The sequence below is a fragment of the Anser brachyrhynchus genome, assembly GCF_964034855.1.
Source record: "Anser brachyrhynchus genome assembly, chromosome: 20".
Classification (NCBI taxonomy): domain Eukaryota; kingdom Metazoa; phylum Chordata; class Aves; order Anseriformes; family Anatidae; genus Anser; species Anser brachyrhynchus.
In genome coordinates, this window is record NC_137713.1 from 4,281,630 (window position 1) to 4,305,820 (window position 24,191).

General features: G+C 39.0%; 1 protein-coding gene across 2 annotated transcripts in view; it reads right to left on the minus strand.

Moving 5' to 3' along the window:
• Positions 1-23,282, minus strand: part of ULK2 (unc-51 like autophagy activating kinase 2) — a 39,915-nt gene extending 16,633 nt beyond the window's left edge. Inside the window, exons 1-13 of one of the 2 annotated variants that reach the window (XR_013941085.1) lie at positions 22,558-23,278; positions 21,238-21,330; positions 19,966-20,007; positions 10,364-10,396; positions 9,970-10,006; positions 8,707-8,880; positions 7,528-7,601; positions 6,270-6,371; positions 5,849-5,907; positions 5,453-5,535; positions 1,974-2,024; positions 1,504-1,592; positions 880-1,051 (exon numbers count right to left, since the gene is read on the minus strand). Coding sequence is in view for 1 of the 2 variants with exons in the window: in XM_080562609.1 (XP_080418735.1) it covers positions 880-1,051; positions 1,504-1,592; positions 1,974-2,024; positions 5,453-5,535; positions 5,849-5,907; positions 6,270-6,371; positions 7,528-7,601; positions 8,707-8,880; positions 9,970-10,006; positions 10,364-10,396; positions 19,966-20,007; positions 21,238-21,330; positions 22,558-22,650 (1,102 nt within the window). In the remaining variant the exon portion in view is untranslated. Of the gene's footprint in view, positions 1-879; positions 1,052-1,503; positions 1,593-1,973; positions 2,025-5,452; positions 5,536-5,848; positions 5,908-6,269; positions 6,372-7,527; positions 7,602-8,706; positions 8,881-9,969; positions 10,007-10,363; positions 10,397-19,965; positions 20,008-21,237; positions 21,331-22,557 lie in introns of both variants that reach the window. The other variant, XM_080562609.1, reaches the window with a different exon arrangement.
• Between the last annotated feature and the right edge of the window lie 909 nt (positions 23,283-24,191).

A 24,191-nucleotide genomic window follows, 5' to 3' on the forward strand; every position in this document is an offset into this window, starting at 1 on the left:
CCCACATCATGAACTAGAATCTTCAAAAAATAAAAATGAAAAGTCTTCTATATTACTGTTGTAGAAATAATTGCTTCTGACAAGCTTCTGTGAAAATATACAAGTTTTATACAAGTTTTCTACAAACTGTTTTGTGTATGAAATTACCTCAACAAAAACGGGGAAAGTAGTTCTTTAACATTTTTCTCTTTGCTATACTCATTATAATAATTATGAAATTAAATCCAGTTTTAAGAGTACAATGTATCAGCATTGGGAAATTTATAATAGTGAAAGACAGAAATGCTTCAGAGATCAAGGTACTAATTTAGTCAAATATATAACATGAGTTGGTGGCACTGTACAGAAGTCAGATAACTAGCTTCCTAGTGGCAATTCAGGTTTAGAAAATGTAATATGGCAATGTGCAACATCCGAGTCTTTCTGCTGTATAAGCCTAGTCTGATGCCTAACCTTTCATGTTAAACATTTTGTATGTTTTTACCTCCACTTGTTTATTATCTAAAGCTCTATAACATGGACTAAACATTCAGTTAGTCTGGATGTGACTTTCTCATTGAGAGAATCCTTGGGCTTCTTAGCAGCAGCTGTTTACAATTGACTCTTTTCTTCTACTGCCAAAATCCAACATTTTCCACGACTTTAAGTGACCTTGGTGTCTTTGGCGTATCTGGCCACTCAATTGCAGGTGAAAATGTCCCAGATGGACATGTACATATACCAGATAGTCTCCCTTCAAAAACTAACTCAAACTGATGCAATTAGTTCCAAGGTGAACAGAGACACATTTAGAGAAAAGAGAGCCAAATAATAACAATGCATGGAGGTATGCTATGAGTGGAAAGTGTTTTAAAATATGAAAATAAGGAAGGTTCTTACATGAGTGGTCTGAAGAGATGTTGTGTGGGACAAGAACAAAGTCATCTGTGTCACAAGAAGAGTTCTTGCTACTGGTACTGGCAGAGTCTTTAGACACTTGAAGATAGTTTGGAGGACCCAATGGAGGGGAAGACAAGTTTTCTTCTTGAATATGCTGCATGTCTGGAAGAGACTAAAGAAGAGGGGGAGGGGAGTAAAAAACCAACACTATAAATTCAGTGATTCAGAAGGTAAAGTTGCTCTTTTTACTCTAAAGCCTCTAACATAGGAATTATCACTAACGTACCAAATAAATAAATAGATGAATTTATATTTCAGACTGTTTAAGTCTTTAGAAATATAAAATATATTTGATTTTGGAAATTTCAAATGCCAGATAACACTGTCATGTAAATTTAGGCAGTTCTATAGCACCATAGCAAATAGGCTGTGAATTTAATTGACTTAATTTGTTCAGTCATTCACGATGATACAGATTCAACTCTTCCAAATACCATATAAAATTAAAATCACCAGTTCATACCAACATAAGGAGTGTCAACCAAAAAGGCCAATTCAAGAAATCTTGGGTAAGCATTACAGAAAATATTTTCTAGAGATTGTTTTGTAAAACAGAGAACTTACTGGAGGAGAAGCAAAACGGCAGGAAGGGGAGCTTCCACAGGAACTGCCAGAGACTGAGCCAGCATATGTGGGCACTGGTACAGGACAAGCTAAAAGAGGGAAACCCAGACAGAAAAAAAAAATTAAAAAATGCAACTAACCATCTGAAAGGCTGAATTGCAAACAAACTAATTTCCTCACTGCTTTTCGTTCATAAACCCTTATACTTTTAAGCACAGCACATCCTTAAGCACACAATAGCATTTAAGTTTAGTTGAAATATGAAAGGAATTAGCAAACAAGTGTCATATCTCAACGATAGTTCAAAATTCAAAAAGGATTCAACTCTAAGGTTCACAATAGAATAGAACAGCCAGACACAGGAAATTGTCTCATGAACATTTAGCGTGATACTTGGCAGATTTTTCTTCCCCACTAGCCCCCAACATTCATCATTTACACAAATAAATGGAAAAAAAAAAACTACTTACACTTTTTGACTGTTGAAACCTGATCCAGGAAAGGGTGGTTGAAAAATGCTTCTGTAAAACAAGAAACAACCACCACTGTGAATTAACATACAAATAACACAGGATTTGTAGATTATATTGCAGACAGTGGTAAATGGTTGCCTTCCCAGAATCAATATTCACAGCCAGAGGATGAAAAGCTTACAACATGGCAGGCTTTAATCTCTTATATGTTGCTACAGCATTTGGAAAGGAAACAAAATCAATTTAATAAATTCCAAGAACAGCCTGCAAGGCAAATCAGACAAACTTATTAAAGGACATTTTATAACTTGATGATAACATGAACTTAAGGATCATATACATAAGAAGCTTTCCTATATACATCATGAAATTATGTTTGCAATGTACAACACAGTACGTGTACAGTTTTAATTTGCTCTTCAAAATGATGAGCTTCTTTTACATCAAACATTGAAAGTATTTTCACTTCTGCCTTTCCCACGAACAGACACTTGTTTTTTGAACCCATTAATGCTACTCCTTCCGTGGTTGAAGATCACAACAAAGCAGCAGCCATTCTCCTTCCCACTTCCCAACAGAACACAACCTGTGCAGCTGGTTCAGTTTAAAGCAGAAGTAAACATCGCTTTCTTTAACAATTTCCTCAGCTAACTTGTTACTGTTTTAACAATAGAAACATTTGCTTTTGTTATAAATGGATGTTCTCAGATGGATTTAATTGACCTAGCATAAGCAGTTGGCTAACAGTGTACATGTGAAGTTCTCTTTTACAAGAGACCTTCATATCATTAGGGAAAACTGATCGTTAGTGGAAACTAACTGCTGAACTTTGTGAACTTCAATGTTCTAACAGTTGAGGAAAAACAATACTGTTCATCAGACCTAACCAAATAACAAGGAAAAAAAAAACTACCACCACCAAAAAAAAACAAACACCTGAGGCCTGCACCATCTCTTCTTCCTTCAACAACACTTTCTTCCACAATGTGATAAGGAAGGGAGGCTAGCAATAACACCAGAACAATATAATGATTAACTTTAACATGAGGATCAGGTGTTCTTGAGCTTTTGTACAACACCTGCTGTTCTACTTTATATTACTAAAAGATCAGCAAGATTTCCAATGCTATTTTTATTTTAACAACAGGCAACTGGGCTCAGTTATACACTCTCCCTTTCACTCCCTTTGCTAAGCACATTCCAGAGCAGCCCCTTTGAGGCCCTTCGAGCGGCTCAGCCAAGGGAAACATGACTTTCACCACTACCATTCTGCTTTTTTTTTTTTTTCTTAGCAAAAATGCATTCTCACACTACCACAATGTTACAGTGAATTTCCCATGTTTGAAGAAACTGTGGAGATCAGCACACCCAGCGTGCAGGTGGTATCAGTTACTCAAAGTCCACATTTGTGACATATTGATTCTTCTATAAAACAGATTTAAAAATTAACATCTGAATACTGTCAGCATCATCTGGACATTTTACCCAAATATCCTGAGTTTTTTTCTATATCTGACTTCTTCTCAAGTTCCTACATAGAGCAGTTAAAGCAAATTATTTCAGTCACATCTACACATCCAAAAAAAACCATGCCTGGTTATCAGAACAGTAATTATTCCAGTGTCAATGCTTTAAGTGTCAAATTATTAAAAAAAGGTTTGATATCTGTTGGAGAAATATCAGAAACTGAAAAGGAAAAAAAAATGTAGTCATAAAAGTCCTGCACTTCAAGTAAACAACCCAGATACCTTTTGAATTCTTGTCTCTCCACAGCCCATTGAATATAGTCTTCTTATCACAAATGCACAAGAACCACATGTGATGAATGAGTCAATTTGTGTATTTCAGTACTGCGTCAAAACCAAGCTTGCATGCATAACTAAACAGGAACTTGAAGTTTCATAAGCAGAAGGGAAACTGAGCATGTCTCAAGGTTGTAACTCACCCTAAGATCTCAGCATCACAAGAGCTAATAGTTAATGGTAAGGAAAGAACTCTCTCGTCTGCAAGGAGCGTGAAGAGATTTTAAGCATTAAGCTCTTTCTCACTATTCCATAGATTAAACTTGATGGATTCACCTATCTTGCTGCTAAAACAAATCTCAGTATAAATTGTTATTTATATATTTATATATAATATATATACATATATAATAGTACAATAAATATATAATATATAACAATATATATAAATATATTTATAGATTTATAACAATAACACATTGTTATTTTCATTGTGTTAAAATTAACACAAAGTTAATTTTACTTAGCTAAGCTAGCTTTAATTAGCTAAAAGATTAACATTTCCTGGGATTTATGATAAAACTGCAATAACAAACTGTTAGCTAACCAAAAAACTACCAATAAAAGTCTTTTCAGTACTGACCGAAACAACAGACAATCCAGTCAATACAGAACACACAAAAACCTAAACTATACTCCTGACTACTTTTGAAGAGACAGCAGTTGCAGCCATTCTGAGTGATTCAATAAGCACCGATTGGAGGCTTTGAAATCTTAAGAAGTTAGCACAATGTTCTGCAACCAAAGATCTCCAGCTAAAAAGGAAAAGCCAAATGCAGCAGTAAACTGGGACCAATGCAGCAGCCACTGGAGCCACAAGTTCATTTTTTTAAAGCAGTATCAACCTGGTTTGTGCTAGGCTTAACTTCCCAAATAATTCAATGTGCGGTCCTATGCAGACTTTGCAGTAATCTAACAGTATGCAAACTTCAGTCGCTACACAGTTTAAATATTCTAAAATTTTAGGATTTATGAAATATAAAGATACAACTGTTGATTCTATTGATTTTTGACTTTAAAAAGCAGTGAAAATGTTTCACTAAAATAAAGAAGTCTCTATACCTAGCAGCACCTAAGCACAATACTCTCAATTAATCTTTGTAAATATGAGGAATTTTGATTTAACATTACCTCTCTCATTGCCCTCCATTAAACATACATACAGCTTTCAATGTCAAATCAAATATACACAATTTGTACCACCATTAACACAGTTAGGACCTTTGCAGTCTGCAGGAGAAAGTAGCGGCAAAGAAACAACTTAAAGCAACTTTGTTTCCAAAGTTGGTTATTCCATTACTTTGTTACATTTCTGTAAGCTAAACCACACACAGATCAGAGATGTCTGCTCTTAGACAGAAGACAAAACAGCAGTTAAATGAAAATACTGTGACATGAAATTTAAGGCATGTCAGTAAACAAGAGGGGGAAGCCACAGCTGAAAGCATTAAACTTACCTATATTTCACTTCTCAACAAGAAAGTCAGATTTTATACACTTCACTTAACACTGACAGTAATTACCTAATATTTCTTTTTGGCTCCTTTATGATAACACAGAAGAAAAAAAAAATCACTTTTCATGTTATTGCCTATAGATAGAAGGTCAGGAGAGATATTTTGGTCACATGTATACAATCAACAGGTCAAGAAAGCAAAAGGAAAAGTTACATACCAAAGTCCATTCTGTCTTTTTGGTTTCTCTGAAGCAAACCCAACAGCAGGTCAGCCAGGTAAGTTGATGTTTCCCTAGGGATACTGCATATAAAAGGAAGCAAAGCATGCATTAAGTTTCACACGTGCATTAAAAATGCATACCGCGTTAAATCTCAGGAAGTCAGCATTCTGCCACGTCCCTAAGTCTTGACTACACATGCTCCATAGCCTTAGTATAGGACACTCAAAGCAGCAAGATACAATGAAGGCAAGATGCAACGTGAGTCACTGGTATCATACTATTTTCTTGTCAATATAGCAACATCAAATATTTTTATGAATCCCAGGCATTCCCAAAGATGAAAAAGTGTTCAATCAACAAATGTAAGTAACAGGAAAGGCCATGGTGACATACCTAGGAATCAAATTCCTGTTCTTTTCATAAAACATTCTCAAATCTTGAGGACTATTGGCCTGTCAAATAAAAACGTACATTAATTAAAGCTCAGTTTAATGGAGAAAGTAGCTATTGTACCTATGCACACATACAAAAAAAAAAGGCTTTTGCATATGGGCATTAAAGGAGAAAACACCGAGCACAGCCCTGACTTCACTATTGAGTATTCTTATACACTTGCCCTGGATTGAACACGCTCATGTCAAAGACTAAGTACAAACAACTTCTCCTTTGGTATCCTCAAGCTACCTGGCCTTTCAAGCATCGACACTCAGACATCACTACTTACTTCTGTTTTCATGCCTAGAAGGAACAGTCTAGGAACTTCCATTAGACTGTGAAGAGTAATAGAAAGAGGAAATGGGAAATAAAGTGTTACCTGAAAAGGTGGTTTTCCAACAAGACACTGATAAATCACTGTTCCTATGCTCCACAGGTCTGCTTTAGCATCGTAGTGTTGAGACATAATCACTTCAGGGGCCTGGAAAGTGCAGGAAAATCTCAGAAGAAAAAGCAAAAAGCAAAGCCACGGCAACAGAAATTACACACAGTGGTATTAATAGACAGCAACTTTTTGTAAAGAGTAAAATATTTTAATACAAAATATTTAATAGAAAATGCGAGAATTTTAGTCATTGCATGACTTGAAAGGTAATAGTATAAGATTATCTGAAATGAAAGTTACATATCAGAAACACAGAAAACTAGAAATACTGATGTTCTAAAGAAAGAATTTCATGATCTATACCTATGGGAATAAGAAGTAAGCATCATTTACTTGGTTGGTGCAGTCCTTCTGTGGGTAAGTAGCCAAGGATTTCACAATGAATACAATTATCACCATATTAAAGTATTTTACATAATAAATGTTTTCATTTAAAATTAATTTTTAATCTTTAATATTATTTTAATATTTTAATTTTAATAAATTAATTTAGTATTTTAGTTTTACAAATTAAATATTTTACATATTGAAAAACAAGACATGGGAAAGCAAAATGATTTTCCCATGACCACACTGCACAGTAGTGGCAGTGCTAAGGACAGACAGCTCAGTGCTGAAATGACTACCACACTACTTAAAAATAATGGCAATTAACTTCAAATCGTTTAAAAAAGGACAAAAAAAAGAAGGAAAAAAAAGAAATGAATAAATCAAACCCCACATTTGAGAGAATATATATAAAAGAAATGAAAAAAACATTTAGTAGTTTTTTTTGTTTTTGTTTTTGTTTTTTTTTTTTACACTACTGATGTAAAGATCTTATAGAAAATTACCAAATACAGGCTATTTCCTTGGAAACTTGGAAGGGGATAAAAAAAAAGTATGTATGTGGGAATGAAACTACTTTATGAGGCAAAAAATTAACACTAAGGTGTATTGCCTTTTTTGATTTTTCCCCCCTGCAGCACTAAGAATGTTTAATGTCTCTCATTCCTTTTCATTTCAACAATCACGATCTTCAAATCACAAGAAAAAAAAGAAGCCGGTAAAACTACGGAAAGGTAAATTGCATGCTGCCCCTAATACTTCCAATGCAACATTAGGCATCTGCCAATGTGCCAGCCATAAATTATTTTGTTCTCGTAGTAGAATATTTGAGATAAGCCACAATCTGAAAAATGCTGCCACTCACCATATACATAGGTGAACCACACAGAGTTGCGGCCATCATGTTGCTATGCAGATAACGAGCAAAACCGAAGTCAGCTGTGTAAAGAAACATTTGTCAATGAAAAGAAAGAATTTTCAAACTTTGGTAATATAGGAATGATCTTTTCTGATTGAAATCTGCTACAATCATCAGTTAGGAAACAAAAACTAGGCATAATATATAGCCATCTTCATGGAATTGCAAAATCTACATTATATGCTGAAAGAATTATCTTCTAAACAGCAAGCCAAGAAACAGCAGTGGCATCATTTGTACAAACTGCTGCTCAGCCATCTCCACAGGTGCAGAGCATGCTGTCTGGCATCAGTAGGAAAGGATTAAAATCAGTGGCTAAATATAAACGGTTCATTAAGAGTGATGAATATACTATCTGCTTCAGTGAAATTACTTCAGGTAGAAGTTTTAGATATCCAACTTCAGATGCCTGAGCTTCCATGTAGGCAACAACATCTGAAATTATCAAGTAAGAGCAGTAAGAGAAGAAGTTTTCGGTGATGTTCAGAAGATGGACTGAGTTGGAACTGACCTCAGAATTTGGTTAAGCAAAAGCACAGACAAGAAACTTGCCAAAACCAAAGTCTTTTCATAAGGACACTTAACAGGGAGAGCAATGAGAGATTAAAACCCCTGAAGTCTCCCACAAGAGGAGTTTGGTAGTACCCTGAACAGCTGCCACCTCTCCTCAGTTACAATGCCAAACCTCCTTCTGTCAAAAATAGGTCATAACCTACATTTTTAAACTTTTCAAAAACCCTTAGGAGGGTCTACAATAAAAACAGCCCAGTTAGAACTGTGACTGGAGTCTTGCATACAGTTTTGAAATGGGCTAAAGGCTACTCAACATTTCAAAGGTTACAGATTTGTGTCTAATTAAAGTAGTTTAATATTAGAAACATCAGCTTTATAGTGGCAGCTTTTTCCTACAGATTTAATCAAAAGCGTCTTTCTGACTCATTTTTTTATACTGAAAAACCACATTACAGCATAAAGCTCATTCTGGACTTACTGACTTGATTTGCATCAATTTAATACACAACATAGCCAGTCCACCCTCCGCGTTTTAACTACAAAGACACTTCTGAGCAGGGAAATGACTCAGTAATGATGATTTACCTTCAGATCAGAGAAAAGCACATTTACCTATTTTGATGCGTATGCCACTGACACTTGACTTCCTACGACTGGCATAAGACAGTAAAATATTCTGTGGTTTAAGATCCCTATGAATGATTCCTTTACTGTGCAGAATACGCATAGCTGCTGCAATCTGCTGGAGGAACACTCGGATGGTATCTTCGCTGAGAGTTCCTTTAGCTGAAAATAACACACACAATAGCAGACGAGAACATATGTATCATTATTTTGGGGCAAAAAGCAACAAAATTCACAGAGATAAATGTCAAAACAATAAAGGCAATCAAATCATAGTGAATTATATTCAAAATAACCCAATTTCTATCTTTCTACAAATATATATTATTTTAACAATATACCCAAGTTTTACCATAGCTACTGTACTCTGAATTATCTGCTTTTACAATAGTTTATTCAACTCAGTAGCATAATAATTTTAGAACATCTTAACCACTATCAAATCCTAAACTCTCTAAAAAGAACCACAGGAGCCAGTGAAATTAAAGAACTCCCACAGTTTAAAACACTAAATGTATCTGTGATCGTGCTACAGCCTGAAGCTGAAAACCTGTTCTTTCTTTAAAGAAATTGATATGGGGACACAGACAACCACACTGCTCACAGATTTTATTCATGATAAAATTTATTTTGAGGGGAAAAAGGTATACTTTGGAAAGTCTCTTCAGAAGTTATTAGCTCATTCTTCAGTCTGAAAATGTACCGAATGCAGGAGCTGGATTATACTGTATGAGTCTTTCCAAGGATTTTAATGGGAAGTAAATTAGGCTTTTAATATACACAGTTACCATAACAATAGCAGCTCACAAAAAAGATTCCTTAAACATGCCGCTGATACAGAGGCAAGCAGAAGAATATTTTCATCAGAAAAATGTGGAGATTAATATATCTCCTCAAAATTTTATTTGTAATAAGGATTAGTTTGAAGGGTGGCAAAGAAAGTAGGTGGAATCAAAAACCAGGAGACGACCTTACTACCTCTGAATGCAACATTCCCAGCATCGGTTCAAAATTGTTCCTATAAAGCAGCTAACATAGAACTGATTAGTGAATTCAATTAATCATATAGAGAGGATACTTTAAAAGCGCACCAGAGTAAACAAGCACCGTGGATTCACAGACATTTCATAAATAGGAAAATTTTTAAACCACAAGCAAAAATTTCAGAGAAACTTCAACGGATTATACAAACATAGAATATAAGCATGTAATGCAATAGCTTCCTAATAGGGAAATACAGGAATCAATTACCTTGTAAGTAATCTGCCAAATCCCCACCATTGCAGTACTGTTAAAAAGAAAGGTTTTTTATTCAAAATACAAGGTCTGAAACACTTGCTGTGATGATTTTTGCTTTCTAATCTTTTCAATAAAATTAGAAGACCCTTTCCAGCTGTTTAATTTTGTTTGTCAATTATTTGTAATTACTAATTTGAGGTGTAACACCTTCATTGATGCTTATAGTATCATAAAATAAAAATGAATTTATGGTACAAACACTGCTGATAAACTTAGGACTGCAGAGAAAATTAATAATCTAGTTTTCAGAATTACCTGTTATTTTGCAGCTATGCAAAGGATTTTTTTTCTTCTAAAAATCATTTTTTAAAATCAACCAGAAAGAAACACATACGCTAACACATACCTCCATCACCAAAAAGACAGAATTGGGCATTTCCTAAAAGAGACGAAAATTCAGTTTAAGAATGTGACAAGACAGAGCCTTCAACACCTGCATTAACCAGTATATAATACGAGATTTTTCAAGTCAGATGAGAGATCTTATGTTAAAGTCACTGTGGGTAGCAAATAAATGTTTACTAACAATCAATTGCAGATACAGATATTCCTTAAGGTTTTCAAGTTATCAAGAATATATATTGAAATCAACACTAAGTAAAGCCAGTTTTGTCAGGCAGAACTAGACAAAAACATAAAACGAGCATGAAAAAATGAGAGCCAAATGGCTTCACAGCAAAAATTCTCTTTCCTGAGAGGGAATATTACACTCAAAACCTGCTGAAGTGTCAAGTGATGTTATTTTATAAGAAGGAAAACCAAAAGTTTATGAGAGTTTTGAACATTAACTCCTAAGCTACTGCCAAACATTGCTGCTGTTCACATGATTGTGATTAAAATGACACCTAATGCACACACAACTGCATGAATAAGTAGTTTAAATGAGCCAGATGCGTTAAGGTTAATTCAAGACTACATTAGGCTGTTTCATTTTCTGGAAGCTTTTAGTTTAGCCATTCTCATCTGTGTTACAGAAGGGCACTTGAGGGTTTTTCCAGCTCAGAACATCGAGCACTTTACAGATTTGTTTACATTTTGAAATTAGTTTCAAAGAAAGCATGTTTCTAGGAATGTTAGGCAAATCTGTTGGGAATGAAGGGTGCGCTCCAACCAACATAGAATATTAAAGCAGCAGTAGATCACATTTCAGGAAGTCCCAATTGTTCAATGTTTCTGTAACAGCTGTGGCCAACATGAACCATAATTTGAAATCCTATAAATGCCTCAAAACCCAAGTGCCTTTTATCAGGAAGGGAACACATTAAAGCAAAATACACCACCACTACCACAAATACCTGTCCTGTAAATTACTGACAATACATAATTATAAATCTTGTTTCTTTCTACACTGTTCCTTTGCAACAATTTCTCCCAAGATAGAAACTCATCTTCTTTCAGGAACTCAAGGATGTCAAACAGTAACCCATATCTGGAATTAGCTTTCAAGTTGTCTATCAGCACTAATTAAACTAATTCCAAACAACTTTCACCACTTTGCCCAGCAAAGGCCAGTCTTGTGTTGAAGAAAAAAGAAAGAAGCCAAGACACCTGCTCCCACTCCCATCTCTGACATACCGGCACTGCAAGTGCCAGTAAAGCCTCCCTGACACCTTCCTCAGAGCTTGACAAAAAGACATCAAGCTGTAATCATGGGAAGAAATTCACCATTTCAGAATGCTCTGAAATCTTTGGAACAGGAATGATATAACAAAGTGAGCAAACAGAAAGCTATCACCACTTGTCATTAAATTCTCTGGTACTTCAGCCTGTAACCGAACAAGTGATACCCTGAGCTCCCCAGTGATCAAACCCCAAATTCTGCCAGCTGAGGAGCACTTCTCTTACAGGACAACTGCCATGTGTAAAATAACAACACTGCTAAGAGGCATGGAAATCGTCTGTTCTCCAGTGACAAGAAGAAAGCTCAGCTATTGGATTTCCACCCAAACATAGCAATCCCATGAATCAGAAATAGATGTTCCACAGCGTCAGCGCCTCAGCTACACAACACACTGTACAAAAACAGCAGCTTACTGCAGCATGTAGCGCTCAGCTCATGACAGACTTGTATTCATCACAGAACTAAGAGAATGTGTTGTCTGGATTGTCTTGGACACAAAGTCCTTTCAGATGAAGCTGCTCCCTTCCAAAACACAGAGCTGATCTGCCCCGTCATACCAGCCCTCACCTCTCCAGGCGAGGAAACCAGAACCTACAGGTGAACATATCACTTAAGTCAGAGCAAATATGTCACAGCACAGTTATTTTGGCCACCCTCAGGCAGCTGGAGGAGCACACAGAGCCGGATAGTCTGTGTGAAAGGAAGATCACAAATATATGTTCAGATTCGGCAGAAACAGGGCCATGTCACACCAAGCCTGCACAGGCTTTCTTCTGCCAGCTACCCCCGAAAGCAGGCTCTGCTGACTCGTGTGTACAGGTAACGACATCAGTTTGGTATTTGGGTTTGGGAAATCAGGGCAAACTGGCAACAGATTACAAATCCTGTATCAAATACCCACCCGCCACAAATCCTCTATACAGTTTTAAACGAATGACTGAACTACCCCATCAAATCTCTGTTGGGATTTCTAAATCTGTCCAAATGAACCCCTGAATATTTAATTCCCATAAAATGTTGGTGTTCAAAAATCTGTATATATCACATTAAAGTTTTAATTAAAGCCTTACCCTGGCTACAGTATTATCAGAGTTATTTTGAGAGTATTAACTAAAACCAAATACTCAATTAGGGTGATTTGGTTGTATATATATCAATTCCATTTATAATGAAAATATAAAATGTTTACTATAATTTACTCTAAAAGTTTAGATTTTTATTCAAATATTATCTGCTTACACCATGTAAAATTTACCCACCATATTCAAATTATCCATTCTAGTCTATTCTCCAAATACCTGGGACTTGCTCTACAACTTACTAGTCACTGAACAGATTACCAAGGCTTTTAAAACCCAACATGCAGCATTCTTAAAAAAAAAAAACAACAAACTCATTTAATTATTTCATTATATTATCTTGGTTTTATCCTTCATAATTGGCATTTTCAACTGGAAAAGGGAGCTTCTCAACAATACCACTTAGGAATACGAAAAACAACCAACACTACATACCGTTTCCAACTGCTGTTTAAAGAAAGTCGTTCCTACAGACTACACCAGATTTTCCTTGGCTAGCATTACTCAGCTTTTACTGATGGATATTATTGATTAACAATAGTCAAGTCATTGGGTTAAAGTCATAGTAAGAAGTAGAGTGTTTTTATTGTGGATTGGATATATATCTTTTTAATTTTTATTTTTAAAAATATCAGATTAGAGGTTTCACAAAGACATTTTCCTGGCCTGGTCAAAAGCTGTATCTAATTGGTACTGCAGAAGAAATATTTTGTGCAGTATGGGTACTGAGCTCCCCAGCCACACTTGATCCCAACTTTAACTCACAACCACATGCACTTTTCAACATCCCACCAATGCAAGCAAAACAGCTTCAAAACAGCTGAAGTTGTTCATCCCTTCACAGTTGTTCACATTTTGCATTCCTGTTCTTGCCCAGCCTGACTGGGAATATGATCTCTGTTTTGGGAATACATTCAGAAAACACAAGTCAATTCTGTAGACGCATTTTTCCCTAATAAATTATTTTGCTGAAAAATAAAGCGATCCCTATCATCATTCTCCAGATGAGCAATCCCTGTTGACTAGCTAGGCAGAGAAAAGTGCTCAAAAAGGGAAAGATAAGTAAACCACCACGTTTCAGATTTAACGTTCAGGAATAAAGCTGACCTAGCAAGCTATTTTAAACTGCTTCTTGAAACAGATAGCAACGCTTTCAAAAATTTACATTCACATACAGATCATAAAATTATAACAGCTGGAGCTGCTCTGGCCTACACTTCTACCTAGAAAAATAATCAAGCAAAACAAATGTATGCCGTGTTCAAACAATTATGGAACATTTTCCCAGCATACCTTGCCTTATTTACTCAAAGTTTTCCTGACAAAAACCTACTTTTACTTCTTACTCTGAATCGAAGTTTTACTTGCAAGATAAAGTAGAAGATAACAAAGGTTAATAGGAAACCATTTTACAATTCTGAAAGCTAACAGGTAAACCTACCAGACAAAGGTTAGGAGGCAACATATTTGCCAAAAATTGCCGTGTTTTAATCCCAGACTTCCCACAGTTGTCTCAAGGGATGTGAAGTTCCAACCCAAATCACAGGCTCAGTGCAGTAGTTCCATTTAAAAGACATTAATTGAAAAAGAAGTCAAAACATTCATGGTTACTTCTGACAGCTGTTTTTAGAACTCTAGCACACTGGCAGAAACATACCCGAGATTTCTTTTTGGATAGGAAGTCCTCCTTTAGAAAAAGATAAAAGTCTGCAGTGAGTATTTAGTGAGCTGCCAAAGGAGAAACCGTGGCAAGTAATTAGTTACTCTGCTTTTGCTCAGTTTGTAGATTCTGTTTAGCTGCAGTTTATGATCTGAGTCCCAAGAGCATGCAAGTTAGCCTGACAGCTTATGCATTGCTGTTATCTGATTTTCTGACATGTTAATTTGTGCTATGTTTACTTATTTATTTTTTGGCCAGGAACACACTCCTCATTTTTTGGAGCATTAGATACATTTGGCAAAAGTTCTAATGATTTAGTGAAAAGGGACTGGTCCAGATCTTTTTAAGGCTATTTCTGACTGCATTACAGACACTCTCACTTTGCTTTACAAGTGCACTGCACCGGCAGCTTCTAACATGTTCAGCTCCGATCATGTCCCAAGGCCTGAACATTTTGTTAGTTCTGACTAAATGTTAAGTCTCGGACTAAATGTCAGTTGACACGTGCCCATAGGATTCAAATAGCATGCACGCTGCCAATTATTCACATAAAAGAGCAATCAGCCATGGGATATGTACCACAACAGCAGTACCACTCATTTGCTGGTATGTGAATTGCTGTACTTAAGTAATATGTATGGGGGACAGCGAAAGAGGCTGGCGACTGCACAACACAAAGGAAAGGCAAAATTGTTCATGGCACACCAAGCACTTAACATGCTCAAATACTTAAAAGATCATCTGAAACAGTTTTGAAATACAGATTACAGCATCCAGGCATAGCAAAGGAGCTAAGTACTATGTAGCAACTCCAAACCTTTGGTTCTGGTGGTTAAAACAAACTGACTGGCTATTCCTAACTTTCAACACCTAGGCTAGTGTCATTCCTTGCAGACTGATATTGTTAGCCACCTTCCAGTTTGCACCAACTACACAGTGGTATTTCAGAACCTATACGTTTTCTAAAGGGCAGGATTCTCCTTTTTGTTTAAAAACATTTGTCGTGTGGCAGGGAAATACAAACCCAGAAAAATGGTCTGGAAAGCACGTTTTCCTATGACTACATCCATGCACAGTAAGGATGGATGCTGTCAAATCAAGAGGCCTCAATCGAACAGCTGAAGAAAAAAAAGACATTGAGACATCCTCATTTAAAAGAGGATGGTTCAGAAACAGCTATGATGAGAGCAAGGAGGCAATCAAAGCTGTGACACACCAAGATCAAGAGCACACACCAGAATGCCTGAAGCCACCGCCTCAGGAAACATGCAATACGACCAGACCAGCTGGAGTCCTTGGGTAACCCAGCCAGGAGCACTTAATCCCTTTGGTAAAACAGGAGCCATAGATAAACACCATTCCGTCTACAAGCATCCCTAGTAGGAACTGACGGGCACTTGTATGGGAAAGGCTGAGAAATAGGCACCAAAGGATCACTGGCTTTGTTCCCACTAGCTTTTGCTGCTTTCAAGGACAGGAGAAGCAGCTGCAGTTATTTTGTCTGCTCTGCGTCAACGAGCTAAGATGAGAAACAATTCATGTTCAGATACTCTTTCTCCAGTAACAAACTAGAAATTCGTTCTCTCTAAACTACTGCTCAAATAGCAAACTTCAGACTCCATACAGCGAAGACCAATTCATTCTTCTAAAGCGCTATCTCCAAGATACATTACAGGCTTTCATCCTGACGGCTGACATTCTAAAGAGGTTTTGAATTAAATTATTTGCTAAAACAGGCACTGTCTGGCACTGTGTGAGATTAGTTCTACTCGGCACACACTTGGGATCATGAACTGCAGAAAACTGTAAATTCGTGGCCTAAGTATAGCACATTCCAAATAACTTACTGATACCTTCACAGCGCAGTACAGTATTTTATCCCAGGACCACAATGCACTTCATGCTGCTGAGTAAGAGGTTATTTTAGACTCCTTTTGCTTTTGAGAAACAAGGCTCCATCTCCCCAATTAATGTGATCCAAGACTCTCAGATCTTCTTTTGCAGGATGAATGATATCTCACAGCACCACCACAGGACAAGAGCTGCATTCCTATACCATTGCAGTGACTCAGGTGGTTTTTATTTTTCAAAAATACCAACCTCCTGCCCAAGAAGGTAAGTAAAAAATGTCTCAACAGGTTATGTTTTAGAATCCATCTATTGCACTCTGCTTTTTGCTTCATGAAATAAGTAATTTCACCTTGACAGGTGAGCTGCATTTTTTTTCCAAAGCCCTCCTACAGCAAAACATTTGCCTCTCACAGATTGAAAGCTCATATTTAAGCATGTCCACAAATGCCTTCAATCTCAGAACCATTCATCTCCAAACTCAGTTTTGTGCAGCTCCCTGGACTTCTGAGCTGGCACAAAAAACATACTCTGCTAACATCAAACGCATAACTGCAGACCAAACCTGCCAGAACCGCACGTGACCACCTTACGGAAATTGAGGACAATTATTGTGCTGGCAACAGAACAAAAGATTTTAATGCTGACCAATACATATTCAACACTAATGGCACACCAGTTCTTTTGGGGATGTCTCCAGATGAACGGTCATTTCCAGTAATTTAACTTAGTGGACCCTATATATATTAAGGAATATAAAAAATGGCGTTCATAAGAAACTGAAGCAACAGCACTGTAGGTTTTCAAGTGTTCATATCCTATCGTTAGAATGGCTCACAAGTTCTCCTTAGATCCAATCAAAGCTTTAACAGTGTATGTCTTTTTATTACACTCACTTGTGTGACTGGTCGCAGATGCAACAGGAACACAACCATAAATGACCAGAGATGAAAGAGAAGGAATGTGTGTAATTACCTCATGTGAAAACAATTCTAAATGAAGCCTTTTGCAATATGTAAAATATTAACTACCCTTTCTTTCTAAAGCTTAAAAGATATATTTCAAATTGCTATGCAGGCTTACAGCTTTAATCTCCAAGTACCACCACTGAGCACAAATAATTTCACCTAATATTGTGAGATGTAAAAAATATTTATTATTCATTGCAATTAATACACCTTTTTTCACTTATTTTTGCCACTTGCATTGCACACCAGCTTTTTTTTTTTTATCTGAACATTTGGTACAACAAACAGTTCTTCAATTATTCAGATAAATGGTCTGCCTAGGAGTGCATTTGAAATGTGAGCATTTAAGAAAAACTTCAGACCAGCAGATCTATAAAAATAAAACATACTCCCAGTCACACTGAGGACTCCCTACTATGACACAGACCCCACTGGCTCCAGCATAGAGTAAAAAAAATAGTTTCTATAACTTAAATATTGTTTAATTTCCTAAATTCTTATCTACTACACTATATGTCCACGTACACAATACTATGACAAACAAAAAGAGCAGTACATGCTAGAACATGAAATGCTAGAGAAAATTAGTAGGTGTAGCAGCCTACTAGACATGTGAATGCCTTGCATAGTGTTCATTCTTGCTGGGTTATAAATTAATATAATCATACAAGTTAATGACGTATAATATTTCACAAACAAAGCCCTGTGCAGAAAGGGAAAAGCTTATTTGTGCAAGTGTCACATCCTCTGGACCATATTTTGCACAGCAATTTCTTCTATAGAAGTAGCACTATACTGCCAAGCCTTATGTTTGCCATGAATGTATTTGAAATATATCCAAGGTATGAGACAGTTTTTCCCTTCTCTCTGCTGTAGCTGTTCTTTTTATTGAAGTGCAATGGCCAGTGACAAACAGGAACATCTCAAAAGGAGAATAGAGGGCTGACCAATCATAAAGTACTGTCACTTATATGGGCACCCTTTTCTGTGGTAGAATATAAAAGCATGAAAAATGTGTTTCTAAATTACTTTTAGGTGAAGAAATAAACAAGTGTATAGCTCTGTCCTTTCTTCTCTTGTGGATGTTCTGTATAGAAATAATAAGAAACGAGAGCTGCTCCAAAGCTTCAATTTAGAAGTTGATGTTAAATCATCACAATACATTATATCTGGTCAACTACCTTCAAGTGGAGCTGCAAAGCTTAATAAGTAATCTTCACATGAAACAACTGTAAATGATAAATCCAAAATTCAGCTGCTTACTCACACGCCAACATCCTCCGTCAACAACTCCAGTTTCTTTTAAGGTGTGCATATACACTAAATTCAGGATGCTGACAGATTATTTCCATTTAGTATTACTGAGGAAAGCCTGGTCTCTTTGAGAGACTGCACTTTCCCTTTCAGAGCAACTAATATCATTCAAAATGCAGAGTTCTGAAGTCAGGACACGAAAAGGGAAAGGAAAGACCTCAGGAAAGAGTGTACACATCCAAATGGGAAGTTTTGAAGCATAATCTGTTATTACTTGAAACCATCACTTTGTATCATAGGTCAACAGAAGCCGATACATGTCCTGCAGTGCTAAACACAATAAAACCTGACTTTGCCTGGCATATATCCTCTGAACACAGATTTCTGTAGCTATACAAGATACACATCTACACGTAAGCTGAAAACCTTTTAGGATGCAAACATGTAAAGACAAAATAGTTGAATACTGTAAAAATTTCTATTTTGTACTGCTTTATCTATGCAACGCCCCAAGGGTGGCTCTTAATAATTTTATTCATAAACGTAATTCTGTATTTAAGATTAGAATTGAAGCCAGGAGACAAATGTATAGTTCTTATTCAAGTCGAACAAATGGCTGCACACCTTACATCATCTCATATTTAGCCATTACTCAACACTTGCAGGCCTTACAATACAAAAAATGTACTTCCTGCTAAGTAGAATGCACTACTCTGGATAGGCTAGAAAAGAAACACCTTCACCTTGTCAGGCAGAATCCTGGGAATAAAAAGAGGAAGACAACTTGGAGCCACCTAATCCTCATTTCTCCTAATCAAAAAGATCCAAATGTCTAGTTGGCTTTTATACTTTATCCCCCTCATTGGAACACAGGTATGTAACAGCAACATACACGTGATGGTGATCTGCTTCCCTCAGTTCTCCCTCACCATGATACAGGGCTATACAATATATGTCTTTGCCACAGATGCCTCAAAAACACTGCTCCTTTTCTACAACAGTATTTTCAGTTATGTTGACTTCTTAATGTCACTTTGCTTCATCCTTTCAGATCAACTCCTACTAGCACATTTTCCTTTGGGTGTAATCAGTCATTAACCGCAAACATCCACTTTCCAATTAAATTAGAGGGCCAAAGAAACAATGCTAATTCAGGAGAATAGTTACTGCCACTGATACAGCTCCCAGCCCAGCCAGCTGATGCTTCTCTCTGGAGACAGGACCAGACTACACAAACAGTCTCTGCAGAGATTATCAGGCTTCCATTTGCTCCCGTGCCTGGAACTAAACCGGATTCCTCACACCTTTCTACCCCAAAAAGAGACAATATAAAATAAGTGTGTAATGTGTTGAATATGAAAACATCCCCCCGCCACTGCCAGGAAAATGGATTTCTTTTTCTAAATACTGCATTGATTACAGAAAAAAAATATGGCTACTTTGATCTACTTGATATTTATAGGCATTATATTTTAATAAATAAAATTTAAAGAAAAAGGCATCAAGGTATATTTTTACCTGGACATCATACAGAGCTACAATGTTCTCATGCTGAAGTTCCTGTAAAACAAAATATTTACATTATGGCAATAGCCTGATATTATTTTAAATTTAATATACCAGGTGATAATAAAAGATAACCAAGTTTTACAAAGAAAGGTAGTATATTTTTTAGACCATTCAATGGAATTTGGAAGAAATCCCAGCTATTTAATCTACATATTACACCGATAGAAAATTAGACAGTATCTTCAGAGGTCAAAAAACATCTGGTTCAAGAATATATTTTCTACATCTTGTTATAGAAAATATTACAACACACGATCCTTTAACAAATACTGAAAACTGACTAAATTTAATTATAGTCTCAAACAATTTCTTGTTTAGGGCAGTAACCAACTATGCTATTTTCAAGCCAACCTTCTTATTTTACAATAAAGTGGAAAACAAGCCAAATAACATCAACTACAACTTGCACGACAACTCATGCAATTATTTGTAACTGTTCAAAACAAAAGCAACTCTTTGCTAAGCACTTGCAGCACACAGACCCAATGCTGCAATTTCTAGTGTATAATATATAAACTAGAATATATACTCGCATATAAAATAGAAATATATCAAGAAAGTTGGAAACAGCACTAAACTTGACAGCAGCATTGATTATTACTGCAAAGGTACATCAGATGAGATGCAGTGAAGTTCAGAGAGCAGAGAGTGCTAAGACACTATCCCAGCAGACATTTCTATAAAACAGCACTGAAGAACTAAATGATGCTCTATTTCCTTCATTAAAGCCACAGTACACTTTTGAAGTGAATTAACTCTGAAGTGGGAAGTCTGCCCCAGGAATCATATTCAGCATGCCCATTTTAGTTTTCGAGGCATCTTTGAGGAGGAAAAAAAAAACAAACCAAAAAGGATCAAGGACCTGTATTTTTACCCTCTGCTGTGACTGTACAGCTTGGGAAAGGTGGTGCAACACTAGGCATCCTGAAGGACAAAGCTTTCTGCATGTGCAATAAAAGCACATACTGGTTCTACAACAGTTTTTCACTTGTAACAACAAAAACATGCCCTTAACCTGTTCCAAGAGCATTTCCAGAACTAAAAGAAGTATCTCTTTTTTTTTTTGTTTTCTTAGTTCTGTATTTCTTCTGGAACTAATAAAGATGCAAAAGGCGTAGCAACAATTACTGTGATACTGCACATGACCCAGAATGAACTGCGTCAAAAGTCTCTTTTCCTTTTCAAGTAAAGCAGCTTTAAAAATCACTGCAATTAACATACCTTTAAGATTTTTATTTCTTTTCCAAGCAGGATTTGTGACTTTGACAAGTTCTTTTTGTTAATACTCTTTATGGCTACTTCCCAATCCGTTTTCTGCAAACAACCAAAAAAGTATTGTCAGTTTAACATATATATGTATTTTTTTTAACTTTATCCACTAACAAGTATCTAGTGAAGCACAAGAGAAAGAGCAGCAAGATCACCCCTACTCTACCCACCGGTGATTACTACATCACATGACACCATTAAGAACTATTTCATTCCACAACAGTGCAGGCAGCTATTAAAATCCAGCTGCAGCTAGACTGCATTTTCATGGATTTAAAAGCATTAAAAAAAATTATTACAACGAAAATAATCATATCCCATTCGTTCTTCAGTCCCATCCCAATGATGAAGTCACTTTTATTCTCTGTTAGACTTCCCAGTTTTGGCCTTCCTAAACTCCACAGCTGAAAACTGTATGAGCATTTGGTTTTTAAGTAAATATATAGTTTATTTGTTGTATGTTTATATACTGCCTAAAAATAAATTGTCTTTGGCATCATCTCCATTGGCCTTCAAAGCTTCTAATGCCTTTTTTTTTTTTTTTAAACTCAAAAGTCTCTGTGCTGTGCCCTTCCAAGTTCTTCCCCGATGCTCCCACAGGGTCAGCGTGAAGACTTGTTTTCTGGAAAGCACAGCACTTCAGGCACCAGCCCCAGAATAAACTCTCGCAGCATCAAGAAACCGTAACCCAACTATGAACATCCGGGGTGATCGGCGAGCCACGCCAGGAAACCAGACACCTCTGAATTTCAGAAATCTTCCTCCAGTCCCCCAGGAGACAATTTTCCACCGGGTCCCTCGCTCCCCAGCGAGATAAACATGCCCCTCCTGACAAACAAAGGGCTCGGCTCCCCTGCAGCTGCAACTCCCGGCTCGCCGTTATGTTAGGAAGCTACCAAACAGCAGGGAGGAGAGGTGAGAACAGGGCTTAGCCGGGCTTTTTGTTGATGTTTTTATTAAACCATCATCACGATAATAAAAGAGAAATCGCTTAGCGAGGCCGGGTGACGGCGGCTCGCCTCAGGCCGCCGCAGGGCCCACCTCTGGGCCCCACCGCCCCCGGCCCGCTACCTCAGAGCCCACCCCGCACCTTTTTGTCTTTTTTTTATTATTATTATTTTCCCTCCCCCCAACCCCAGAAGTCCCCGAAGGCCCCCGGTAGCTGTCACCCCCCGGCACGGGCTCCTCACAGCCGCGGCCCCACCGAGCGACCCCGGCCCGGCGGGGGTTGTGTAACCGGCTGCGGGCCGAGCCCGCCGCTGTGGTATTTACCTTGCGGTGGCGACCTTTGAAGACCACAGCAAAGGCTCCGTGTCCTATCAGGTCCTTCTTGCTGTACTCAAAGTCCCCCACCACCTCCATCATCCCTCAGGGGGGCATGAAGCCCCGGGAAGGGGTTGGGGGGGGGGGAGGAAAACAAAGGGGCTCTTCCTCCAGCCGAGGCAGCTACAGCCGCCTCACGGCAGCCGGCGGCGGGCTGGGAGCCTGCCCCTCTCCTGGCTGCCCCCGGCGGCCGGGGCAGCTCCTCTCATCCCGCGGGGGCAGCCGCAGACCCCCCGGCCGGCGGGGCTGCTGCAGGGCGTCTCCGAGGCGAGGGGCTCCGTCAGGCATGGGGAGGGGAAGGGAGGCTCTCAGGGGCCGGCCGTGAGGGGACAGCTCGGCATCGGTGCCGGGACGCGGGGGGCTTGCTCAGCGGGGAAGGGGGCTCGGCGTCCTGCCGCTGCCCGCCCCCATGGCCCCGCCACAGCGGGGGCTGCCGGCGCCGCGGCCCCTCTCAGGGAGCGAGCCCCAGAGCATCCAGCGGGGCGAGGGGGGGAGGCGCAGCCCGCGGCTCCGAAGGGGGCTGGCGCTGTCTCCTCGTCCCCCGAGGGAGAGGAGCGAGCAGGGAGGGTGCAGATGGGGGGGGGGGGGTCTTAAGCCGCCACCGCCGCCTTCCGGGGCTCCCGCCGCTCAGCCAAGCGCCTCCTTTGCGATCCGCACCCCGCCAGCCCCGGCTCCGACTGCCCGCAGCTCCGCGCCTTTTATAGGCCGCATCGCGCAGGCCTCAGCGCTCGGCTTCTTCCGCCGGCGGCCAAAAAGTGCCTCACCCCGTTTAACCCGGCGGGAGCGCGAGGCGCGCACCCTCCGCCGCCATCTCCTCAGGAGCCCGGCGTCGCCTCAGGGCCCCGCCGCCATCACCTCAGGGCTCCGGCGGCGCCTCAGGGCCCCCCGCGCCCCCACACCCGGCGCTGGGGGAGCCACGGCCGCTGGGCACAGGCCCCCCATCCCCTCAGGGAACACCGGGGCCGCACACACGTCCTCGTCCCGGCACCTGGGGGAGACCAGGCTGAGGCCAAACTCGAATTTCAGCCCCTGCCTTCCCTGGAAATCGCTTCTAACGCGAGCTTCGTTCCCCTTGGGCCGCTTCCTCAGCCACCTCAGGCCTGCCTGAAATGAGGGACAAAGCTGAGGGGCCACCAGGAGAGGGGGGCCCTGCCCCCACCACAGATCGAGGCAGGGTGAGGAGCCACACTGTGAGGCAGCAGCAGAGGTAGGAACGCAGAGGTTAGCTCATCCCACCCAGCACCGCTGGCAGGATGGCGATACTGCTTACCCAGCACCTCAGGGCTCACCCTCAGCCCTGACCCTGCTCCATTAGTAAGCAAGATTCCACATCAGAAGAAACTTAAAGGAATGGAGAAGCAACTGAGGAACACACAGGCAAAATGCTAATACAGGTAAGTGCCCTAAGCCAAAGACACTTCTCATGTTGCTCGCTCTCTTCATGCAGAGAACGGCCACTCTTAATTTGCACCCTCTTCCCCCCAACACTTCTAGATCAGCCTTGGGCAGTTTTCAGCAACAAATACAAACAAAAAAAACCACCCCCCTACAAAAACAAACAAAGAATCACACCATACACCAGT